The sequence below is a fragment of the Citrus sinensis genome, chromosome 2 (assembly GCF_022201045.2).
Source record: "Citrus sinensis cultivar Valencia sweet orange chromosome 2, DVS_A1.0, whole genome shotgun sequence".
Classification (NCBI taxonomy): Eukaryota; Viridiplantae; Streptophyta; class Magnoliopsida; order Sapindales; family Rutaceae; genus Citrus; species Citrus sinensis.
Window position 1 is genome coordinate 29,264,284 of NC_068557.1, and position 20,774 is coordinate 29,285,057.

Here is a 20,774-nt window from a genome sequence, read left to right on the forward strand (position 1 = left end):
GGAAAAACCTGATATTGGCTGGACTAAATTAAACTTTGATGGATCCTGCAAAGGCAGAACCGGTAAATCCAGCATTGGAGGGATCTTCAGAGACCACAAGGCTGAATTCTTACTGGGTTATGCGGAATCCATAGGAAGAACAACTAGCACCATTGCTGAACTATCTGCACTACGAAGAGGCCTCGAGTTGGTACTCGAAAATGGATGGAGTGATGTATGGCTCGAAGGTGATGCCAAATCATTGGTTGATATAATTGTGCAAAGAAGGCACGTTAGATGTGCAGAAGTGCAAAGGCACATTAGTGATGTAACATCAATCATACCAGAACTTAATAATTGTGTTGTGACTCATATATATAGGGAAGGCAACAGAGCTGCTGATAAGTTTGCTCAACTAGGACACCTATTGAAGAAGCCTCAAATCTGGCGGCATCCGCCTAATGAAGTGTTACAAATTATGCATGATGATGCAGGGGGCAAGATTATTCTTCGTAGGAGATAGTAACATTGTAGGTGTTATTGATTTGTTTACTATATACGACAGAATTCTTTCTTTTTGGTCCTTAACCAATGGTATCTATGCTCTTCATTTTTTTATGTACATAATGCAAATCTTGTTATAAATCATCACATTGAAGTTTGTTCTGTAACCAATTGTGCAACAATCATTTTGAAATGAATGTGTACACTATCAATGTTCTGCAGCTTAATTTAGGCCCTCATGCGTCTTCATTTTAATTTTAAAGACTCCGTTTATCAATTCTGATAGAGGCTGTGACTGTCAAGATTAATAACCTGTACAAGTCTTCATCTAAAGTTATCCTCTTTGGATTTAAATATTGCTCGAAGCACGCAACACATCGCTTTTCTTTAAATGATGATGTAGGAACTGGTCAATAACTTAATTAATGGAAGTGTAGGTAATGATCCCAAGCGGGAATCAAACCACCAAAGTGGCTAATTCGGGACCTACCACCAATCAAACGGTCCCCATCAACATCCAGGAGTCGTGTGTGAAGGTTGTTAGCATGAAACGACTAAAAATTTTGGTAGACCAGAAAAACTAATCACATGTGGAGAAAAGATGCAGTACAAATACTCCAGTACAAAATCCAGTACAGTTCTCTGACGGCAATTCAATGAGATGACAAACAGCCAAGTTGAGTTGAGGAAAGATTTTATAGCATTGCTTAAATGAGGGGCGGAGACACGCATAATAACGTGTAGTACAATGTAATACAAAGTCGCTGTACTACATTCCGTTTCCATGACCATGTTTTCCTATATAATAATAGCAGATGCGATGATACACCAAGATTTATGGATCTGTTGCAGTTGAAACAAGCACTTGAAGATTCCCAGATTGAAAAAAACATCATTGAGTGCAGCGTTGATGAATATTTGTCGGTGCTTTGCCGATATTTCTCTATACTAGCCAGGATTCTTTCACCAGCGCTGCACTCGATCATGTTTTTTAGCTCTGCTGGTTCAGGATTATCCAGATAATACGCACATGACGGTTGACAGGTTTCTTTTCTCACTTTGTTTGGTTTCAATTTTAGTCTTGGTTCAAATTTTGGAGGTTCTGAAGAGCATATATGCTCAATTATTGTCAGCGCTGTCAATAATGAAATGCCTTGTGACTCTGTTTATTGCTGCTTATTATCCTATTGCAATATTGCTTGCCTTGACTTCATTTTCCAGAGCCTCTGCAAGCAAATGGCTGAATTATGACTCTGATTTAGATAGTTTGGTGTGAGAATTTTGTTGTTTTTCCCTCTGTGACTCAATCGTCAATAATACCATCAATCAATTTATCAGCGCGGGTGTTTTAAATCCAATATTTCGTGCTTGGATTGGTCTCCTTGATAGTAACCACAACATTCACCAATGCAAAAAAGAGGATTTCCACTTTCCAAGTATAATTCAGCATTGGAACCAGAAATTAATGGGCCCTTTTTTTTTTTCTTTTTTCTTTAAAAAAAAAAAAAAACACTTTTCCACACATTTATTTGAGCCTCCCGAGAAACTGATAAGCCTCACAAAACTGCATTATTTACGCTGCACCATTTTTTGTCATCTGTATCTTCTACCCTTGCACCTCTAATTTTTGTAGAAATTTGAAAATACATCTGACATGCTATATGAATTATACAATAAGTAAAATGATAAGTAAATTGTGTTATGATATATATATGTATGTATTTAATTTTAAAAAAATTATCATACATAACATTAAATAATTGTAGCTTCTGTGATATACTTTGAAATTCTTCCAATAACGTTTGTTTTAACACTAAAGCATCCTTCTTATATATACTATGATAACCATATTATTTTAAGCACACAGTTGTGTTCCTGATCTTGGAATCAAGTAAGATGCTTCTGCTACAAGCCATGTTCAGATCAGAGGAGACGAGATGTACAACACAGCTAATGCAGTGAAAATCACAGGATTCTTCTTTGCTTACAGCGGATTCACAAGAAGATAACAAAAATTGCATTAAATTTTGTTCTCAGTTCATGCATTTCTGGCTTTTATAGACAAAAATTTCAAACATAACAGTCGCGCAATTGATGCATAGAGCAATATTGAGTACTGATCTGGTGCCAAAACAATGAAATATCATTCAACCAAAACAAGCTTGTAACACAAAATGCAGCAAAGCTAATTACCTGCGGCAATTGGCACTTAACACAACAGTAATAAATATCATATAATATAAATATAATCAAGGTGTCTGCACTGGAAAATTCAATAAAGCGAAAACAATAACTACCAAGAAGGCCTATCTGGCTATCTCTATATCTCTATCTGCGTGTACACTTATAGAAAGTAGAAACCAAACACCGATCGAAATCGTGGCGCCCGCTCGATCTCCATTTGCCACGAAATTGAAGTTCTCGGAGACCAAATTGGACTCAATCTCTGTCATAAATTACGGAATATGCCACTATCTCTTCGATTCATTCCACTCGAGTATACCAACTGAAAAATAATAAATAGTCTCCAAACGCCCACAATTTCACTAAAAACTAAAACCTCAAACTTTCGCCTCACCCTCCAAATTTTCCCGAGAAAATTTCAAAGTTTCCGGGAAAATCCGTAACTTTCCCCGGAAATTCCAAAATGCAAGAAGAAGAAGATCTGCCGGACCATCTGCGGTGCAAGAGAACGGATGGTAAGCAATGGAGGTGCAATCGACGCGTAATGGAGGACAAAAAGCTCTGCGAACTTCATCATCTTCAAGGCCGTCACCGTCAGAACAGGGAGAAAGTTCCCGAATCGCTAAAAATCCAGAGAAAACATAAGAAAATCTTCAAGGTTCAACAGAGAACAGAAATTAGGGCACGGAAGTCGAAGAAACTCAAAAGAAAGAAGAAGAAGCGAGTTATCGGCGAATCTGAAGCGTTGGATGAGGCTTTAAAGAAAATGAAACTAAAGCGAGGAGACTTACAGCTGGAATTGATAAGAATGGTGTTAAAAAGAGAAGTTGAAAAGCGAAAGAGGCAAAAAAATTTCGATTTCGAAGATGAAGAGAACTGTGACAACAGTAATTATAGCGATAGCGATAGAGAGTTAACACGAGAGTTGCCTAATGGCTTAATGGCAATTTCTAGTACAAATTCTGACAATGCAGGTACTTCTTGTGCTGTGAAAATAGGGGCTGAGGCGGCAGCGGTTAACAGAAGACGTTTTCGCTCTAAAAACATTGAACCAATGCCAGTTGGCACATTGCAGGTGTTAAATAATTTTAGAATTATGGTTATGATAATGATGTTTTGGTATTTCGAATGTTTGCAATTGACTGTTTTCGATGTTATAGGTAGTTCCATATAAAAGGGATGTGGTGAGTTTGAGGAGGAGGAGGAGGAGGAAGAGATGTCATTGGTGTAGGCGAAGGGGTCAGAGTTTGATTAAGTGTTCGAGTTGTCGTAAACTGTTTTTCTGCGTGGACTGTGTGAAAGAGTGGTATGTATTTTTAGTTTTTATATTTTTTTGAAAGTTTTTCATAGAGTTCATTATTCATGCTACCTATACATGACTTTACTTTTGTGCAAGTAGTTTTCTTCGAAATGTAGTAGTAAATGCAGAATTACTAACTTGGCATGGAGTTAGGACTCAATATTTGAAGTAGTACATTAAATCTAATTCTGAAAAGATAATATTACCAATGGTGCAAGTATTAATTTATGACACATAAAGAAGCTACGATTTACCTGTCGTAGAAACATATTTACATACTCACATTTGGGTAGTTCAGAAAATAATGGTTTTGGGAAGTTACACATCCAGCAGGAGAAATTGGTGTGTGTTTTCGTACAAAAGCAGGTCATGTAACAATGCATTCTCTTCTTCTAGTCGTGCACTAAATGGTTGGTGACATTTATGAAGCTTTTTACTCTTTGATTTATCTTGGCTTTTGCTTTGCCAATCATAGTTAGAAGAAAAGTTGTGGTATTGAAAACTCTTGACATCTAAATGAATATAGGTATTTTGATACGCAAGAAGATGTTAAGAAGGCATGTCCAGTTTGTCGTGGAACTTGTGGCTGTAAGGCCTGCTCATCAAGTCAATATAGAGACATTGATTATAAGGTCTGACAATTGATATGCTAAATTGTATGACTAATATATGCCTATTTTCAGGCTGGATACTGATCCTTCAATGTACCTACAAATTATGTTTCAGGACTTGTTGAAGGCCAATAATGAAGTTGACAAAGTTTTACATTTTCATTATTTGATCTGTATGCTTCTTCCCATTGTGAGACAAATAAACCAGGACCAAAACGTTGAGCTAGAAATAGAAGCAAAAATAAAAGGTAGATAAAACTTGCCCATTAGAGCTTCGTTCTCAGATTCTGCATGTTGATCTTCTGACATCCATCGTCTAATCATAAAATTTTGCCAGAAGATGGTATCTTTAATGTTTCCCTGTGTGACAGGCCAAAACCCGTCTGAAGTTCAGATACAGGAGGCTGAATTTAAGTATAATAGGCTATATTGCTGGTATGTTCCTTGCTGCTGATTTCTTATGCCATATCTTGAAATAAAAAGTAGATAACTTTTAACTTTGTATCATTTTCTGATGCATGACATGACTTCTGGAGCAGCAGTAGTTGCAAGACGTCTATTGTAGATTACCATAGAAGCTGTGCAAGTTGTTCTTATACCCTGTGCTTAAGCTGTTGTCGAGATATTTTGCAAGGTAGCTTATCTGGCTGTGTTAGAGCTCGCCTTTGCAAATGTCCAAACGGACGGAAAGTGTGCACATCTGGAGTACGAATTCTAGAGAAGAAATCTTTAAGGACCTATAAGGAAGGTTATGGCAGCACATATTTTGATTCTTCTGCAGCATCACCTAGTTGGAAAGCTCCTGATGGCACTGCTGGTATATTGTGCCCACCCATGGAGTTTGGTGGTTGTGGTGATAGCTTTCTTGATCTGAGATGTGTTTTCCCTTCGTGTTGGACTAAAGAACTGGAAATTAATGCCGAACAAATAGTAGGTTGTTATGAGTTGCCAGAAACCATAGACATGTCCTCATGTTGCTCGGTTTGTACGGGGATGGATCATGAAGTTGATGGGACCAAGCAGTTGAAAGTAGCTGCTATCAGAGAGAATTCAAATGATAACTTTCTATTTTTCCCTACTCTTATGGATGTTCAAGGTGACAAACTTGAGCATTTCCAGAAACACTGGCGTAAAGGTCAACCTATAATAGTTCGAAATGTGCTTGAGGTTACATCAGATTTAAGTTGGGATCCAATAGTCATGTTCTGCACTTATCTTAAGAATAGTAGTCTCAAATCTGAGAATGATGGAGGAGCAGTTGAAGAAACTGGTTGCTCCGACTGGTTCGAGGTTAGTGTGACCATTTTTTAAACTTATAGATGTTGCTCTCTCTCTCTCTCTCATCTCTCATCTTGCTTGGTAAATGGACCATAACTATATTTTGTGGGGTGACGTGTCTAGTAATTCTAATATGTGAACTTAATGTTGGATTTCAATTATGAGGTAAGAGACGAGAATATTGCATTTTTATAAGCTACATAAACTTTCCATTAATGGTGGTCTGGAGTTCTGTCATTTCCAAAAAAATTGATGCCCTTTGTGTATATGAAAGTTTGGGACACTAAGCAATTCGTCCATGGTATCACGCTAAGCTGCTTGGCAGAAAAATGGAGCTTAAATACCTATCCATTTTTCATCTTCTAGGTTAAAGATTGTAAGAGTTCTGACTGTGAGCTTCTGCGTTTTTCACTCATAAAACTATCTTTCACTGGTTTATTTATTGAAAAATTAAAGCTAAACATGCTTATTCAGTCATTTCAATATTCTTTTCTGTGTTGGAGCAGCTGTGTATTTAAAATGATAATCTGTTTCACATTGTTTGTTGGTCTTTTCTCAAGGGGTGATTGTACATTTCTGTCTGTTGCAAAGTAGGTTTCTATTTATTGCATTGTAGAATCTGAAAGTGAGTGTAGTTATTTAACCAGTTTGCTTCTGTTTCATTTGGCAGGTAGAAATTGGTGTCAAGCAGTTATTTTTGGGGTCTTTGAGGGGGCCAAAGCACGCTGATATGTGTAATGAGAAGCTAAAGTTGAAGGGTTGGCTTTCTTCTCGATTATTCCAAGAACAGTTTCCTGCTCATTATGCTGAGATTATTCGTGGCCTACCACTTCCTGAATACATGGATCCAAAAACAGGTGTTTTGAACATTGCTACAAAGCTTCCACAGAATTTCCCTACTTCTGACCTTGGCCCATCTGTGTACATCTCATATAGTAGTGGTGAGGAACTTGCACAGGCTGACTCTGTGACAAAATTATGCTATGATTTATGTGATGTGGTATGTCTAGCTCTCTTTCATTTTCATTTATCCTTTATTCAAGTTTTCTTCTCTGTTAAAACTTAATTCATGCACTTTCTCTTTGAGTTTTTTCCTTAACTGTTAGTATGTTACATTAAAGATGCATTGCCTCCCATAATGCCCTAATGCTGTATCCCTACCTCATAGGATGAGAATGTTTTAGGAGTCTCCAAGCAGTTTGTTTGATGCATCAAACCCCTGGACGAATCAAATCTCCAGCTTCAAGTGTTTTAATACTAGCCTTTATATGAACCTTGAGTGATAGTGCCTTATTCTGCAATTATAAATTCTCTTCTACTTGAGAATTTTAGTTGATAACATCTTCAAAAATAATAATAATAAAAATAAAATAAAATTGTGAAGTTTAAGCTGAAGCATGTTGCTGCATGCACTTTTGTTACCATGTAACACCTGCAATGCATGCATTTGTTAGTCTTCCTTTGTCTCAGGAGTTGTCATGTTTCTCATCGACAAAAGGGAAAAAAAGAGACCAAATTAATCATGCCAAAGAGTTTAGAAGAATTTGTGAGTAATTGTTGCCTTTCTTTCTGTCTGTTTTTGATACCAGGTTAATGTCTTGGCTCATACTACAGATGTCCCTGTATCTACAAAGCAGCTTAATAATATTAGGGAGTTGATGCAAGGGCACACGGGTCAACATCAAACGGACTCTGTGGAAGTTGCTCCTGAACAGAAGATGGCAAATGGAATGGGAGGAAAATCACATTCAGATTGTGAAAACAAGGAAGTTGGATTATGTGATGTGTTAGGAGAAGAAATCACCAGACATGAAGCTGGTGATTTAAATGTCAGAGATAGAAACTCATCTCACGATGGGGATTATGATACTGATTCTGATCCTGATTCCTTAATCCTGGGTTGTGGGACTAATCAAAACTCAAAAAAATCAGAAAAAAGGATGCATTTTAAGGATCACAAGAATAATTCCAACTATTTTATTAAGGAAAGACTGGCAGAGTCTTGTGGTGCCCAATGGGATGTTTTTCGCAGAGAGGATGTACCAAAGCTTATTGAATACCTCAAAAGGCACTCTAATCAGTTTCCTCATAAAAATGGCTTCCAAGATCATGTAAGTTCAGAATAGAAATGCCATACTGTTAGCTCGATGGAATCAGTGCTGATTGATTATTCCTCTGCTGCAGGTAGTTCATCCAATTCTTGATCAAAATTTCTTTCTTGATGCAACTCACAAAATGAGGCTTAAAGAGGAGTTTGGTAAATATATCTGTCCATTTATTTTTTCAGATTCCCAACAAAAATAAACTTACTGTTGATGTCCAAACTTTCACTGTGTCCAGAAATTGAACCCTGGACTTTTGAGCAACATGTTGGAGAAGCTGTCATCATTCCTGCCGGATGTCCTTACCAGATTAGGAATCTTAAGGTAAAATGTGTAACACAGTTGAAACTCTTAATTGTAGAGTTCATAAACTCTTAATACTTGCCAGATTACAATGTGCAAATTAGTCAATGGCCGTTGTGATGGCTTTGCCATTACAAATGTGTGAAGCCCGCTGGTTTCCTTTTTTTTCCCTAAAAATTTTTTGATCGGTCTGTCACTATCAATGAGTTATTTGCAACTGATTACAAAGGTATAAAGTGTGAAAACTTGAAAACCTCCAAGTATGTTTATTGGAGAAAAGTAGGAGAGGAGAGTGAAGAAGTACACAGAAATTGCAGTTAAATGACTCTTAATTTATCAATATAGTTGATTTCAGCAGCGTGTAATTAGTTGTGTTTAAATGCTTATATTAGTTTCAAGTTGAATAGGAAATTTATTTGCATTACTATTGTTCGTTTAATGTATAATTACCTGCAGTCCTGCGTTAATGTGGTTTTGGACTTTATCTCGCCGGAAAATGTTACCGAGTGCATTCAGTTGATTGATGAAATCCGACTGCTTCCTACTGACCATAAAGCCAAAGCAAACAAATTTGAGGTGAAATTCATCATCATTTTGGTTGCCAATTTTCTTTAATTATCAATCTTTGCTTATGTGAAACTGATTGGGTCAATTGAAAATGGTTTTATCATGTTGGCCAAAGCAGGTGACAAAAATGGCTCTTTATGCTATTAATACAGCAGTCAAGGAAATTCGTGAGCTTACATGTGCAGAGTAAGTGCCCATTGGATGTAAAATTTTTACTTTGTGGTTCTCTGTCAAGTTCACTTCACATGAGACATGTCACAGAATGGTGCCCAATTTATGTCTGTGGCTGCCTACATTATCCTGGAGTTGAGTTGCCTGTTGGGTAACTCCAGCCAAATTTGAGTACATAACTCAAACTGTTATTAGGAATTTGATAATTTTTCGTGTATATAGGATAAATTTTTTTCTTTTTTTTCCCTAATGCTATGGGCTATTAGAGAGACAACATTCTGGAAAAAATACTTATAATCAGATCATATGACAACTCTTGAGATGGATTAGAACTAAGAAAATTGTAAATGATTCTCAATGAAAAATTTGTAGCTTAGCTGCAGCTATTGGTTATTTATATTATTGAAAATTAATTTAATTGAACAGGTCAATTAAACTGCTTGTTGAAATATAGTTCCACTGTCCCTATTTGATAATACTTGTCAAATGTTCAAGGAATGATACTTGTTTGTAATAGATTTCTGATTGTAAATATGAGCAAATATGAATTACATTTCTGATTGTAATATACGTATAAATGTTCCAAAATAAATAAATAAAAATTACGAATGCTCCAGATCAGGTAAATGAATCCTTCTTTAACAATGATATACTAACAGTACACTGTTGGTGAGCAGATTTGGATGAAATCTTAGTGTAAATTATTAAGAGATTTGTCTGTCCTAGGTATTTGAGGAGTGATAACTGACAACAGAAAAGAGATGCACATTTAGGTGAGAGACCACGATTTGCTCAGCCAATAGCATTTCTTGCTTGCCAACAGAAGTACAATGCCCTGTTCCTATCGGTTGTGTCTTATGTTGTCTGAAATTACCGGTAAATTAAGTATAAAATAATAGAAATTTAGAGTTTATTCTGTTTCACTTTTTTTAAACTGTAAGGGATTTTGCAGTGAAATTCCATCGTGCAGTTGAGACTCGTGCATCGTAAAAGTTATTTTGTCAAAGTTTTTTGACTAATAGTTAGTGGTTAATGACTTATTAGGATTGATTTATATTGAATCATTGCTCTTTTAAGAAAAGAAGAAAAAAGAATTAAGAGTGATATAAAAGTTGATAATGTTTTGTAATTATAATTATAAATAATAATTTTTTTATAAATTAGAAAAATATTATAAATTTTTCATCAAATCAAATAACTGATTTTGATCCCGACCAAACAAACTCTAACCTAACTGGCTAACAGTAAAGTAGTGGGATTACCAGTGACTGAAGTAGGTGATCAAGTTTCCGAACTTGTAACTTGTCATAGATTGCGACCTACTTCCAGATACTACCCCCTGATTTAAAGGGAAACCTTAAAGTGGGGTAACAGTAGGAATTACAGCATAGCATAGCATAGCATAGGGACCGTACTGTCTCAGTTTGCATTCACTGAAAGGACCTCACTTTTCTTCGCTCTTATATCACCACTGTCAAACAACTCATATTCTGCGAGGAGAGCTGACATGGTTACATAATAACTTCGGGGGATAATTTGAAGTTAATTCATTAAATTAAATATAAAAAATAACTTAAAACGGCTATGGCAGTGAGCTGCCACATCACTTAGAACCAAAATTGTGAGACATTATTAAGGAAATAACGTTCTTCTGTTTTGAAACAGCCGTGAACGTGTTATGCTTATTTCAACCACGTCTGCCATCAGACAAAAAGAAGTAAAAAAATTCAATATAGTTCACTGCCGCATTAGAGAACTTTGAAAAAATAACATTATTGCTTTTACACTGAAGAAGTACACACTGTACATAAAGAAAACTAGCCAAAAAAGAATACTGTCAACCATTTTATTCGAGTCAATTGTTGCGCCCCATCACCATTTGTGTGCAAGTTGTGGAGGCTGAGATATTACAATAATGATTTGTGGTAAAGTAATGGAACAAGTACTAAAGAACAAAATTTTCACATTTAAAAGGAAAGTCACAAAATTTTAGCAAAAGAACTCCGCGAGGCTTGTATTATTTCTGGGACCGGTATATTATAAGGTCTTTCACTGTCAAAATTGTTTCAAAGGATCAGCACAAAAAAAAAAAAACGCCATAAGGACCTTCTCATGGAGCCATTAGTCCATCAATCGTGTAGGAAAGAGACTTTGCCCAATCAGCTTTCAGTAACAATGTTTGTAATGTGTCCATCACATTATATCCAGGATCAAGCTTACGCTGCCAACCCTGTAAAATTGAAATAGACACCACAAGGCATACAAACTGTCACATACAGCATTGAAGATACTGATAATCATAGTATGGAACAGCTCTTAACCCATGTCAGCTAGTATTCTTCTTGTGACTAGGCTACTCAACCAACACCAAACTTTTTCATAATTGACTGAAAAAATATGAGATAATTACCTCGAGAACCAAAGTTGTTACCATCACAGTGCAAACATTTCCATCAACATTGACTCTATGACGCCGAACTTTCTCAAGTAATTGCTGCATGCACTCAGCAGGATGGACCAGATCACCCTCCGGAGTACCCCAGAAGGCAAAAGCCTCATCCACTTCCTATTAAAAAATTATGTTAAAAGCGACAGACTTTAAGACGAAGAGTTTTCTATCTATAGCCTTTTAAGTATGATAGTTACCTCAATAAAAGCCTTTGGATTTGGGCAGTTTTGTTGCTTTGACAATCTCAGTGTGCATTCTGCAGCTGTGCGGCCATCTCGACGAGCAACAGCCTTAAAAAATTCCACTAAATTTACTCTATCAGTCTTAGAAAGTTCGGCAGTCATGCCTACATCAAGGAAAATGACATGAGGCTTTGATCTAAAGAGCCGTTTCTGAGAAGATTTCTTCTGAGCCACCCGAACAAGAATATTTCCAGGATGCATGTCAGCATGAATAAAGTTGTCCACCTGGAAAAAGACATTAAAAATGTCTCAGAAACATTGACAGTCTATTTTGAAACAACTGACAAATTACTAGAAAACTTCTAAATTATGACTATCTAACAGAAAAATAATGGATCACACAAAATCCCAGAGTTATCATGAGAAACCACAAAGAGAGAGATACACAATTCAAAAAGGAAAAATACACGTGTCAATAGAGAAAAAAAAATTCTCTAAGAGCATGTTGAATGTACATTTCAATTCCTTTTAAAGGAAAATGCAGGTTTTCTATGATATTTCTTGGAGAATGTTCCATCATTAGCATATCAAGCTTCTTCGAACAGACAAACATTACGAATTATGTAAGTCTTCAGCATCAGTATGGGAAAACTTTGAAGCTCCAAAGTATTTCATAAATGCCCATCATCTATTTCAGAAATGATAACCTCTAATATGATCATCCTCGCAACAATCTAGAATATTTATGGTTCATATAAAGTTCCTTATCCTTATCCTCAGTAATGCAGACCAAATAAGGGAGGACGGCAAAGATTTAATGATCTGGTCAAATATGTTATTTCAACAAGGAGAATATCTGAATTCTATTATGCTAAAAGGCCTGATGCATCCATTACTCAGGAGTAGCAAATTACTAAGCACAATTACTTCAGGCCCAGTCATTTAGACTATAAAGGTTCAAAACTTACACAGGTAACTTTCATCATATTGTATTAAAAAAAAATTGTAGGCAATAATAACCAATGAGATTTCTGCAAGAATTTAATTTAATCATGCATAAATGCATGATAAAACAAGGAAATCACCAATTGCAATGGCATAATCAAGGCAAAAAGCAAATCATAATTCAGTTATTTAGATATGGTACCAGAAGCATCTTCAAAAGTGCATGAGTCCCAATGTGAGCAAGGGCAGATTTAAGCCGCTCATGTCCTTGCAGTTCATCGACATAGCGAGAGACACACTCCCCTTGTTCATAAGTTTCCACCAAAACAGCAGGATGTACAAGGGGATACACAGGCTTGGGAAAAGAAACATCCTTCCATCTCCGGAAATTATAAATAAAGCGGCTCAAATGGGCAGCTTCCCTTGCAAGGTCAACTTGAGACATCATGAAAACTGCAAACTGCTGTACACTCTCATCCAGTCTTAACCACTTCACAGCAGGAATAACACTAGAAATCTTGGCTGCCAGGTTGATTATCACAAAATCTCTCCTAATTGATTCACCAACACCAGGATGTCTAACCTTCACGGCAACTACTATAGGCTTTACCTTTTGACCAGGGTATCGAAATCTCAAAGAAGCACGATGCACTTGAGCAATGCTACCAGATGCTACAGGTGCCTCTTCAAAACCATCAAAAATTTCAGAAAGCCTGCGGCCAAATGCTCTTTCAATAGTTTTTTTAGTGTAGGCAAAGCTATGTTCTGGAGCTTTACTGTGAAGCTCTGAAAGCTTCTTGCATAAATCTCTAGGAAATAGATCTGGACGAGTAGCTGCCCATTGACCCCATTTTATGAAAGCTGGACCTGCGGTTTCCAGTGTCCGAAGAACAACATGTAGCCACAGTTCCCTGAACTGGGGTCCAAAAGAGTCGGCAAAAGGGGCCATCATTATGCTAGGTGAGAACAAAACTCCTAGATAGAGAGCCCTCATAAGCAAAATAACACATTCTACAAGGGAGTATAGCACTGAGGTCACAAAAGCATGCCCGTCTTGTGCACGTGTGTAGAAAGCATTTTGAGATGGGAAATACTCGGTCTCTGCAGACACTCGCTGTGCCCATACCAGCTGACCAGATGTGAAGGCAATGATACTAGGAACTAATAGGGGTGAACGTGTCAAAGCCAAGCTGAATGCCTGCGCTATCCTACTGATGCAGGGGAAAATTTGGTCACGGAAAGAACTATAATCAAAAAGCCTTTTCCAAGCAATTTGGGCTTGATGCGTCGCTACGCTGCTTGCAGAGGCAACAGATAAACTCCTAACTGAACAACTCCTACAAAGAAGCTGCTTCACATTATACACTGGGACCGAACAATGTCCTCCACTAGGAAAGCCATAATGCGAGTAAAATCTATAGTAGGGCACACGCAAACCAACTGCAACTACTGCCCCATACTTTGTTAATTCTGAATGATATCCCCTTTCATTTGTAAGAACGGATTGTGCAGCTCTCCGAATATTTCGAAATGTCAAAACTCTGCACCAATTACATTGCAGTAAATTAAAAAATAAAAAATAAAAAAAAGATTTGCGCCAATCTTTCCATTATTTAATTTACCATCTTAGCTTTAAAGTTCATTACGAACAGGCTCACTGAACAAAAACAAATGCCAACAGTAAAATATTGATCCTAATTTATCTATTCATTCCCGTATTCTGATTTGGAAAAAAAAAAAAAGTGAAATTTCATACAATTATTAAAGGAAATGAAAAAAATGAAAAAAATCAAATAACAAAAAATCAAAAGCTAAGACGGAAAGAAATAAAAGAAAAGAGATGGCAATCCTAACTCTTAAGATTATGACTAGTTCCAGAGAAGTAAGACAAGGGAAGCGACCTGGACATGGCGATTGTAAGAGGCGAGGATGGATTGATGCTAACGTGCAATTGTTACGGTGAATGATAGTGGTTGCTATGGAAAGCATTTTCTCATTGATTCTAGTCGTCAGATTCTGTTCGGTTTTCCCTGTGTTTCCTTTCCTTCTTTCGCTTTCTCGCTGAGATTTTTAGATACCTAGCGCCGCGCGACGCACGGGCAGAGAAATAAAGAAAGAAAGAAAGAAAGAAAAATCACCTTGATGGGCCGCCAATGTGAACCCGCTGGCTCAGACCATTTACTATTACTAGTATTTGGACTAGGACGGCTGCTGATTTTGCTTTGCTGTCGTGGGCTTTTCTTCTCCTTGTTTCATTTCCACGTCATTTTTTCATTAAAAATAAAATATTTTTCATCCATGTGGGCAGACCAAACCGGTTCTAAACGGTTTTTCCATTCCGGTTAGATAATTTTTCCAAGAAAATGAATAAAAAATTCCGGAGGACACTACAAATTTTAAGATCGAAACGAAAAAGTTTACTAATATTTTTTATATTAAAGTACTGCTACATCTCATGATATGAGATGAGATGATATATAAAAAATAAAATAAAATATTAGAAAATTTTAATATTTAAAGAATAAAACCAATTCAAATTAAAAACCTCAATTTATGATCAGTTTCTTATTTTAATTCTGTTCTAACTGATTTTTAAAATTCAATACCAAATTGAATAGACCAATTCGAACTACTATGATATTTTAGACTTTCTGAATTTATACTTTTTATGAATTTAATCACCGCTAAAAGAAATATAAGATTCAGATCCTTGAGCTTGTCTTTTTGAAATTCAACGATAGGTGCTTGATAAAATCATAAACTAATAAAAATTAAACAAAATAAAAATAAAGACAAAATGAGAAGATAAGTTCTGAGGTTGGAAATGAAATAGATCTAAAAATGAACAAACAAACAATATAATTTTCACCCGTCGATGTCTAGTACAAATTTCCTGACACTACTACTACTAAAAACTAATAAAATTTCAAGAAGCGCGACCGAAAGAAATTACCAAAAGGGCAAAAAAAAAACACGCAGAAATAAACCCAAATATGTTTTGCTAATAATTACAGAAAAAATCATTGACAACATTTCATCAGGCTACTCAATAACAACATTCGTCAACGCTTTCTGACAGCAACTTCTTTCTGTGAATTAAAATAGACAGCAGCAACTGGAGGCTGAAGGCCATTGTCAGCAGCAAATCGGCGGGTGCTGAAATTGCTGCGAGCGTCGGGAGGTCGACAACCGGCCATCACTTTACCCTTCTGATTGAAGAGCGCAAACACATAGCGGTGGATTCCGGTGGGTGGCTGGGGTCCCATGTATGCCACCAACTCTTTTCCTACATTTATTATTATTATTATTATTATATTGTTATCAAAGAGCAACAATCATTATTATTATTTGAAGTTCACGATGTTTCTGTACGTCAAGCTTTTTGGGAGAGAGAAAAAAAAAAAAAAAAAAAAGAGGCAGTATTGTGTAATTTAAATATACCTTTGGTGGCATCTGATCCTTCTGGAATATCTACAACAATCCTGCAGTTAGTTATCAAGAAACCCCGTTACCGTTAAATATCTATTAATTGTGTTCATAATTTTGCAAAAATAAATTCAGCCGTAATTAATATTGCTGTACCAATGGAGCCACTCTCTGTATCTGGGTTCGCTCGGACTTGGAGCATCGGGATCCACCATAACCTATAAAAATACAGAGAGCATATGACATGACAAAATAAATTGCCAAATAAAAAATCAAGCTTTAGCTTGAAGAAGTAATAGACAAAACGAAAAGAAGAGAAAGAAAGAAAGAAGCGTTTAATATTAGAGAAATAAAGAAAAGAAACAGAGAATTAAAATAAAAAGTTTAGCGGCTTAATTCGGTTCTCACAAGTGTGTAGAGATTGGAAGAGGCAGGAGGAGGAGCATGAATTTGGACGCTGGGCTTGTCAGCAGAAGCAGAGGGCTTGATCTCACAGCCGTTAGCAACCTGTTTAGTCCCATAATGGACCGTCATTTCAGTGGCTGGAGTGAACATGTCAACTACATCTCCAATCACTCTCCCAACAACCAGTGGCTCCATAGACCGCGCCATGTCGACGTGCTTCTTTCTTGTGACTTGTAATTTTCTTTTCTCTTCAATTTCAAACCGATCACCCTGGACTCCCAGAAATAAAATGGAATGTGTTCGTTGCGTTCTCCCTCCCCGTCTTTATTCATCCATTACTTAACGTGTGATTATTTATTTATTTATTTATTTATTAATATCATTTGGGCCCAACTTTTTGATTTTGTTTTGACACACGCTTTGTTCTCCTTTTTGGATGGAGGCGGTGGATGAGTGACACGTAATCGAAAGACTTGATGAGTAACGCGTCTGTTGTCCGCAATGATAGTGCCAAGGGGGACACGTGTTGCTCTTGCGCCTGCCTGCCGGTTCTTAATGTCCGCCATACATTATATAGTCCTGTTGGGACAAGGACTCGTCAATCGTCATCTCTTCTGTCGGAGAGAATTTTAATAAAATTCTCCTGGAAAGGGAATAGCCTTGTAAAATTTCTTTAGTTAGAACACTAATATTAATATGCTAATCCAATTGAAGTTAAAAGAGCAAGAAAGATTTTCATGTGTTCAAATTTGGAAAACTGGAAAGAAATATTTTCATGTTTAATTAGTCCTAGCTAGAAGTGTAGCTGCTCCCACTGTCCACTGATGAAGTAAGTGGCTGGCTTATAGGTACTATCAACGTTATTGGATAGGAGGTTAGTGGCGGCCGAGTGGGTGGACTCAGTTCAATTACGCGTAATTAAATTCAAATTAAAAAAAAAAAATCACATGGTTACCATCATCTAGGGGTGGCAACATTATTGAATGGAACGGTGCCTGTTAAGAGTGTCGGTCGAAGGAAAAATAGGACAGACGTGAAGTGCTGTTGTATGCAGGTCGCAGGTCATTGGCAGAGCATCGGTCGAATACGGAATGACCAATCTTGTGTCGGAATAATTTTATATATATGGGTTGCGGGTAACTTACATTATATATATATATATTTATCAAAAAAATTTAATCCAATAACTCAAGATATATCAATAATCAAATACTATTTAAATTCATGAATAGTATTCTTAAATTGATGTAAGTTACGTTATAACATGACCCATGTACACATGACTTAATTCTTACTAGATTACACGTAACACTCATCTAGAAATTTTGAACCATATGCAGTCTTCAATTGTTCAACTTTCACTATGAGATGGCAATCAGTGTCGGTAACGTCTCCGTCAGTTGCTCGTCTTTCTTCGCCTGATTAACTTGGACCCAGTGGATCTGACCGAATAAGGTGCCAGATTTTAAAACAGGACAGACTTCAAGTCACTCTTTTGCTTCTTATGGGCTCCACCCAGACCCAGACGTTTACTATCCTGCTCCGGTTCCATTTAAGGTCCAACATTACTACGTTCCTTTTGGGCCTGGAATTTAAACTATCTGCTGTATGGACTGAGCCTCGCGAAAGGGTTCGTAACATCAGGCCTTAAGTATAAGCCTTTTGATATTTTAAAAACAAAATTTTGAATGCTCGAGACAATAGAACAATTTTGTAATGGTCACAATTTTTGTACAAAACTAATGTAATATTATCAGATTAGTTACATAAAAATTTCACATGACTTATATGATTTATTTTAATCATTGTGATTATATCATATCAATTTATATAAAAATAAGTTAGTGGATTTATCACTACATTTTTTTCTTTTCAGTTATATTTGATAACGTAAACATTTTCCTAAATTATAATTCATTTACTTCTCAGATTGAAGAATCAGAATAGAGGAATGAAAATGATTCCATTATTTACCAACTTATTTTACATTTGGGAATTAAAAAGAAATCAGTGGGGCTCACCAAATTTGAGAATGAGGAGTGAGAATTCCATTTTCATGGGAAAGGGAGACGTGAGCATCAGATTCTGATTCCTTGAACCAACAATTTCCGTTCTTCTTCATAATTTTTAAAATTATGATTTTGTCGTTTGTCTCCATTACAAAATCAAATAATAATATTGATTATTATAAATTATAATTATTATTATAATTGATTACACTAGTAATAGTAATAATTATTATTATTAGATTGTAGATTCTGTACCTTTCTAACTGAGTACTGTAACCCACAAATATCCCTTTATTTATTCTCTCGTCTAGTTTATTTCTTTTTTCTTCTGGAATATGAATGTAGCGTCTGCAGCCAAATACTCTGAATGAACCAGTAATCATAGTTGTCACCTCCGAAGACCAGTATTGGAACTGGAACGGGCATAGAAACTTGACTTGAATTAGCCATGCTGGAGAACTGGAATAATCTTCACCCAAAGTTTTTGAAGAAGCTTTGTTACCAAATGTTAGTTAATAGGCTAAATGAAAATATTAAAGCATAAAAGAAATTAAGCAGAAAATAGTTATTGAAATCATGCAAATAGAAATAAGATTATTTCCTTTTCCTGAACGGAGCTATTATAACGGTAATAATAATAATAATAATAATAGAATCAGTAGTAGTAATAATAATAACTTATCTCGATAACCGAAGTCAGGTCAACCCCTTTTCACTGCCTTTGATTGAACCACCCTCCTCCCTGCCTACCGTAGACTCACTGTATAAAGTAAGTAGTTTACTTAAAGGTATGGTTGTGTTACGCCCAATATTATAATAACCTTGCATATATTGCCTTAAAAATGTTATTTATTTACTTTGTAAGTGAAATTATATAATCTTAACTCAAGGCATTTTTGCAATGTATAGCAATTCATTCCGATTTCAAGACAGAAGTAAAATACATTAGTGGGAATACTGTTGATTCTGATTTTAATTTATAAAATTGAAGTAAATAACATATTCTGATTCTCATTCATATTCCAACTCATTCCAATTCTAGCTCATTCCAAGTCTTACCCATTCTGATTCTCAAAAAGTAAACACACTGTAAAGATATTAGAATAAAATGGTAGCAAAATACAACAATATATGATTGAATCACTAAAGAGATTGAGGCTGACTTAATAGTTAATTAAACTCAGAAAAAGAGCAATTTTATATTATATAAGCCAAAAGCAAATCAATATTGCATTGGGAACCCTATTACTTCCTCAAAAGGTATATATATATATATATATATAAATTGATTGGGGAATCAAAACTTAATAAAAGACCGATAAAAATACACTTAAAACGATGTTGTTTTAAGGTTTTTTGAAAAAAAAAATTAACTCATCCCAAAAAAATATCTTGGGTGTGTTTTTATCAAACTTTTATAATTCTTTAGTTCAAATATCTGTGCTCATGAAAAAAAAAAAAAAAAAAAAAGTGGTTTTGAGTGATTTTATATATTTTACTTATGGATCCACTTAAGTTACAGCTTACAGCTGCTTTGTCTTTTCTAAATTGTCACTGTAAAATATTGTTGAGCCCCTTATACTTTAGATTATTTATAATTTATTAACAAGTATTATGAAACTTTTTGCAATGTAAAATTTGTTCAGTCTCTTACACTCTGTTTTATGTCATTGAAACCCTTAGAGTATCAAATTCATGATATTCATCCCCTATAATTTTTAAATTCCCAAAAAACCATCCATTTAAATAAAATATATTTATTATTAAATGGATTATAATTATAATTTTTAAATGGATTATTATAATTATTATTAATAAAAATAATAAAAAGTATTATAATTATTTAATCTATTAACAATAAGTTTTAATAATTTTTTAATTAAATCATTAATAATAATTAACAATAATTATTAATATTAATTAACTTTTGAATAATAATAATTATTATTGTTAATTATTATTAACAATTTAACTAAAAAGTTATTATTAATTATTGTTAATAGATTAAATAATTATAATACTTTTTATTATTTTTATTAATAATAATTATAATAATCCATTTAAAAATTATAATTATAATCCATTTAATAATAAATATATTTTATTTAAATGGAGGGTATTTTGGGAATTTAAAAGTTATAGAGGATGAATTTGATATTTAAAGGGTTTCAATGAAATAAAATAGAGTATAAGAGGCGGAACGAAATTTTATAATGCAGAAGGTTTCATAATACTTATTAATAAATTGTAAAAAAAATAAAGTACAAGGGGCAAATGATAATTTACAGTAACAATTCAAAAAAGACAAAAACAGATGTAAGTTACGTTAACTGTGACTTAGGCGGATCCCCTTTACTTA

At 35.2% G+C, this 20,774-nt stretch overlaps 3 protein-coding genes and 1 non-coding gene across 6 annotated transcripts; 2 read left to right on the forward strand and 2 right to left on the reverse strand.

The window, feature by feature from the left end:
* Positions 1-1,192: 1,192 nt before the first annotated feature.
* Positions 1,193-9,417, forward strand: LOC102608274 (lysine-specific demethylase JMJ28). 3 transcript variants are annotated; one of them, XM_006467851.4, is made up of 13 exons: positions 1,195-1,527; positions 2,351-3,742; positions 3,828-3,973; positions 4,494-4,599; positions 4,694-4,826; positions 4,950-5,013; positions 5,118-5,868; positions 6,527-6,856; positions 7,446-7,967; positions 8,041-8,113; positions 8,197-8,282; positions 8,718-8,837; positions 8,947-9,417. In XM_006467851.4, exons 2-13 carry the CDS (start codon positions 3,131-3,133, stop codon positions 9,016-9,018), a joined length of 3,015 nt encoding a protein of 1,004 aa, XP_006467914.2. In that variant the 5' UTR covers positions 1,195-1,527; positions 2,351-3,130; the 3' UTR covers positions 9,019-9,417. The 3 variants fall into 3 exon arrangements, 2 of the variants coding, with proteins under 2 accessions (XP_006467914.2, XP_006467915.2); XM_006467852.4 differs by having other exon boundaries at positions 5,121-5,868; XR_003063741.2 differs by lacking the exons at positions 8,041-8,113; positions 8,718-8,837; positions 8,947-9,417 and having other exon boundaries at positions 1,193-1,527; positions 7,446-8,040; positions 8,144-8,282.
* On the forward strand, positions 1,359-1,514 carry MIR397 (microRNA MIR397). The gene is given in 1 exon segment (NR_129315.1): positions 1,359-1,514. It is a non-coding gene; the product is annotated as a microRNA MIR397 (primary transcript).
* Positions 9,418-10,817: 1,400 nt separating the features above from the next.
* On the reverse strand, positions 10,818-14,742 carry LOC102607989 (uncharacterized). Its single transcript, XM_006467850.4, has 5 exons — positions 14,477-14,742; positions 12,778-14,116; positions 11,646-11,915; positions 11,410-11,565; positions 10,818-11,229 (listed from the first exon to the last, which is right to left on the reverse strand). The coding sequence occupies exons 1-5, from the start codon at positions 14,482-14,484 to the stop codon at positions 11,110-11,112; spliced, it is 1,893 nt and encodes a 630-aa protein (XP_006467913.2). The 5' UTR covers positions 14,485-14,742; the 3' UTR covers positions 10,818-11,109.
* Positions 14,743-15,417: 675 nt separating this feature from the next.
* Positions 15,418-16,748, reverse strand: LOC102607683 (protein MOTHER of FT and TFL1). The gene is made up of 4 exons (XM_006467849.4): positions 16,410-16,748; positions 16,158-16,219; positions 16,017-16,057; positions 15,418-15,861 (listed from the first exon to the last, which is right to left on the reverse strand). The coding sequence occupies exons 1-4, from the start codon at positions 16,611-16,613 to the stop codon at positions 15,638-15,640; spliced, it is 531 nt and encodes a 176-aa protein (XP_006467912.1). The 5' UTR covers positions 16,614-16,748; the 3' UTR covers positions 15,418-15,637.
* Between the last annotated feature and the right edge of the window lie 4,026 nt (positions 16,749-20,774).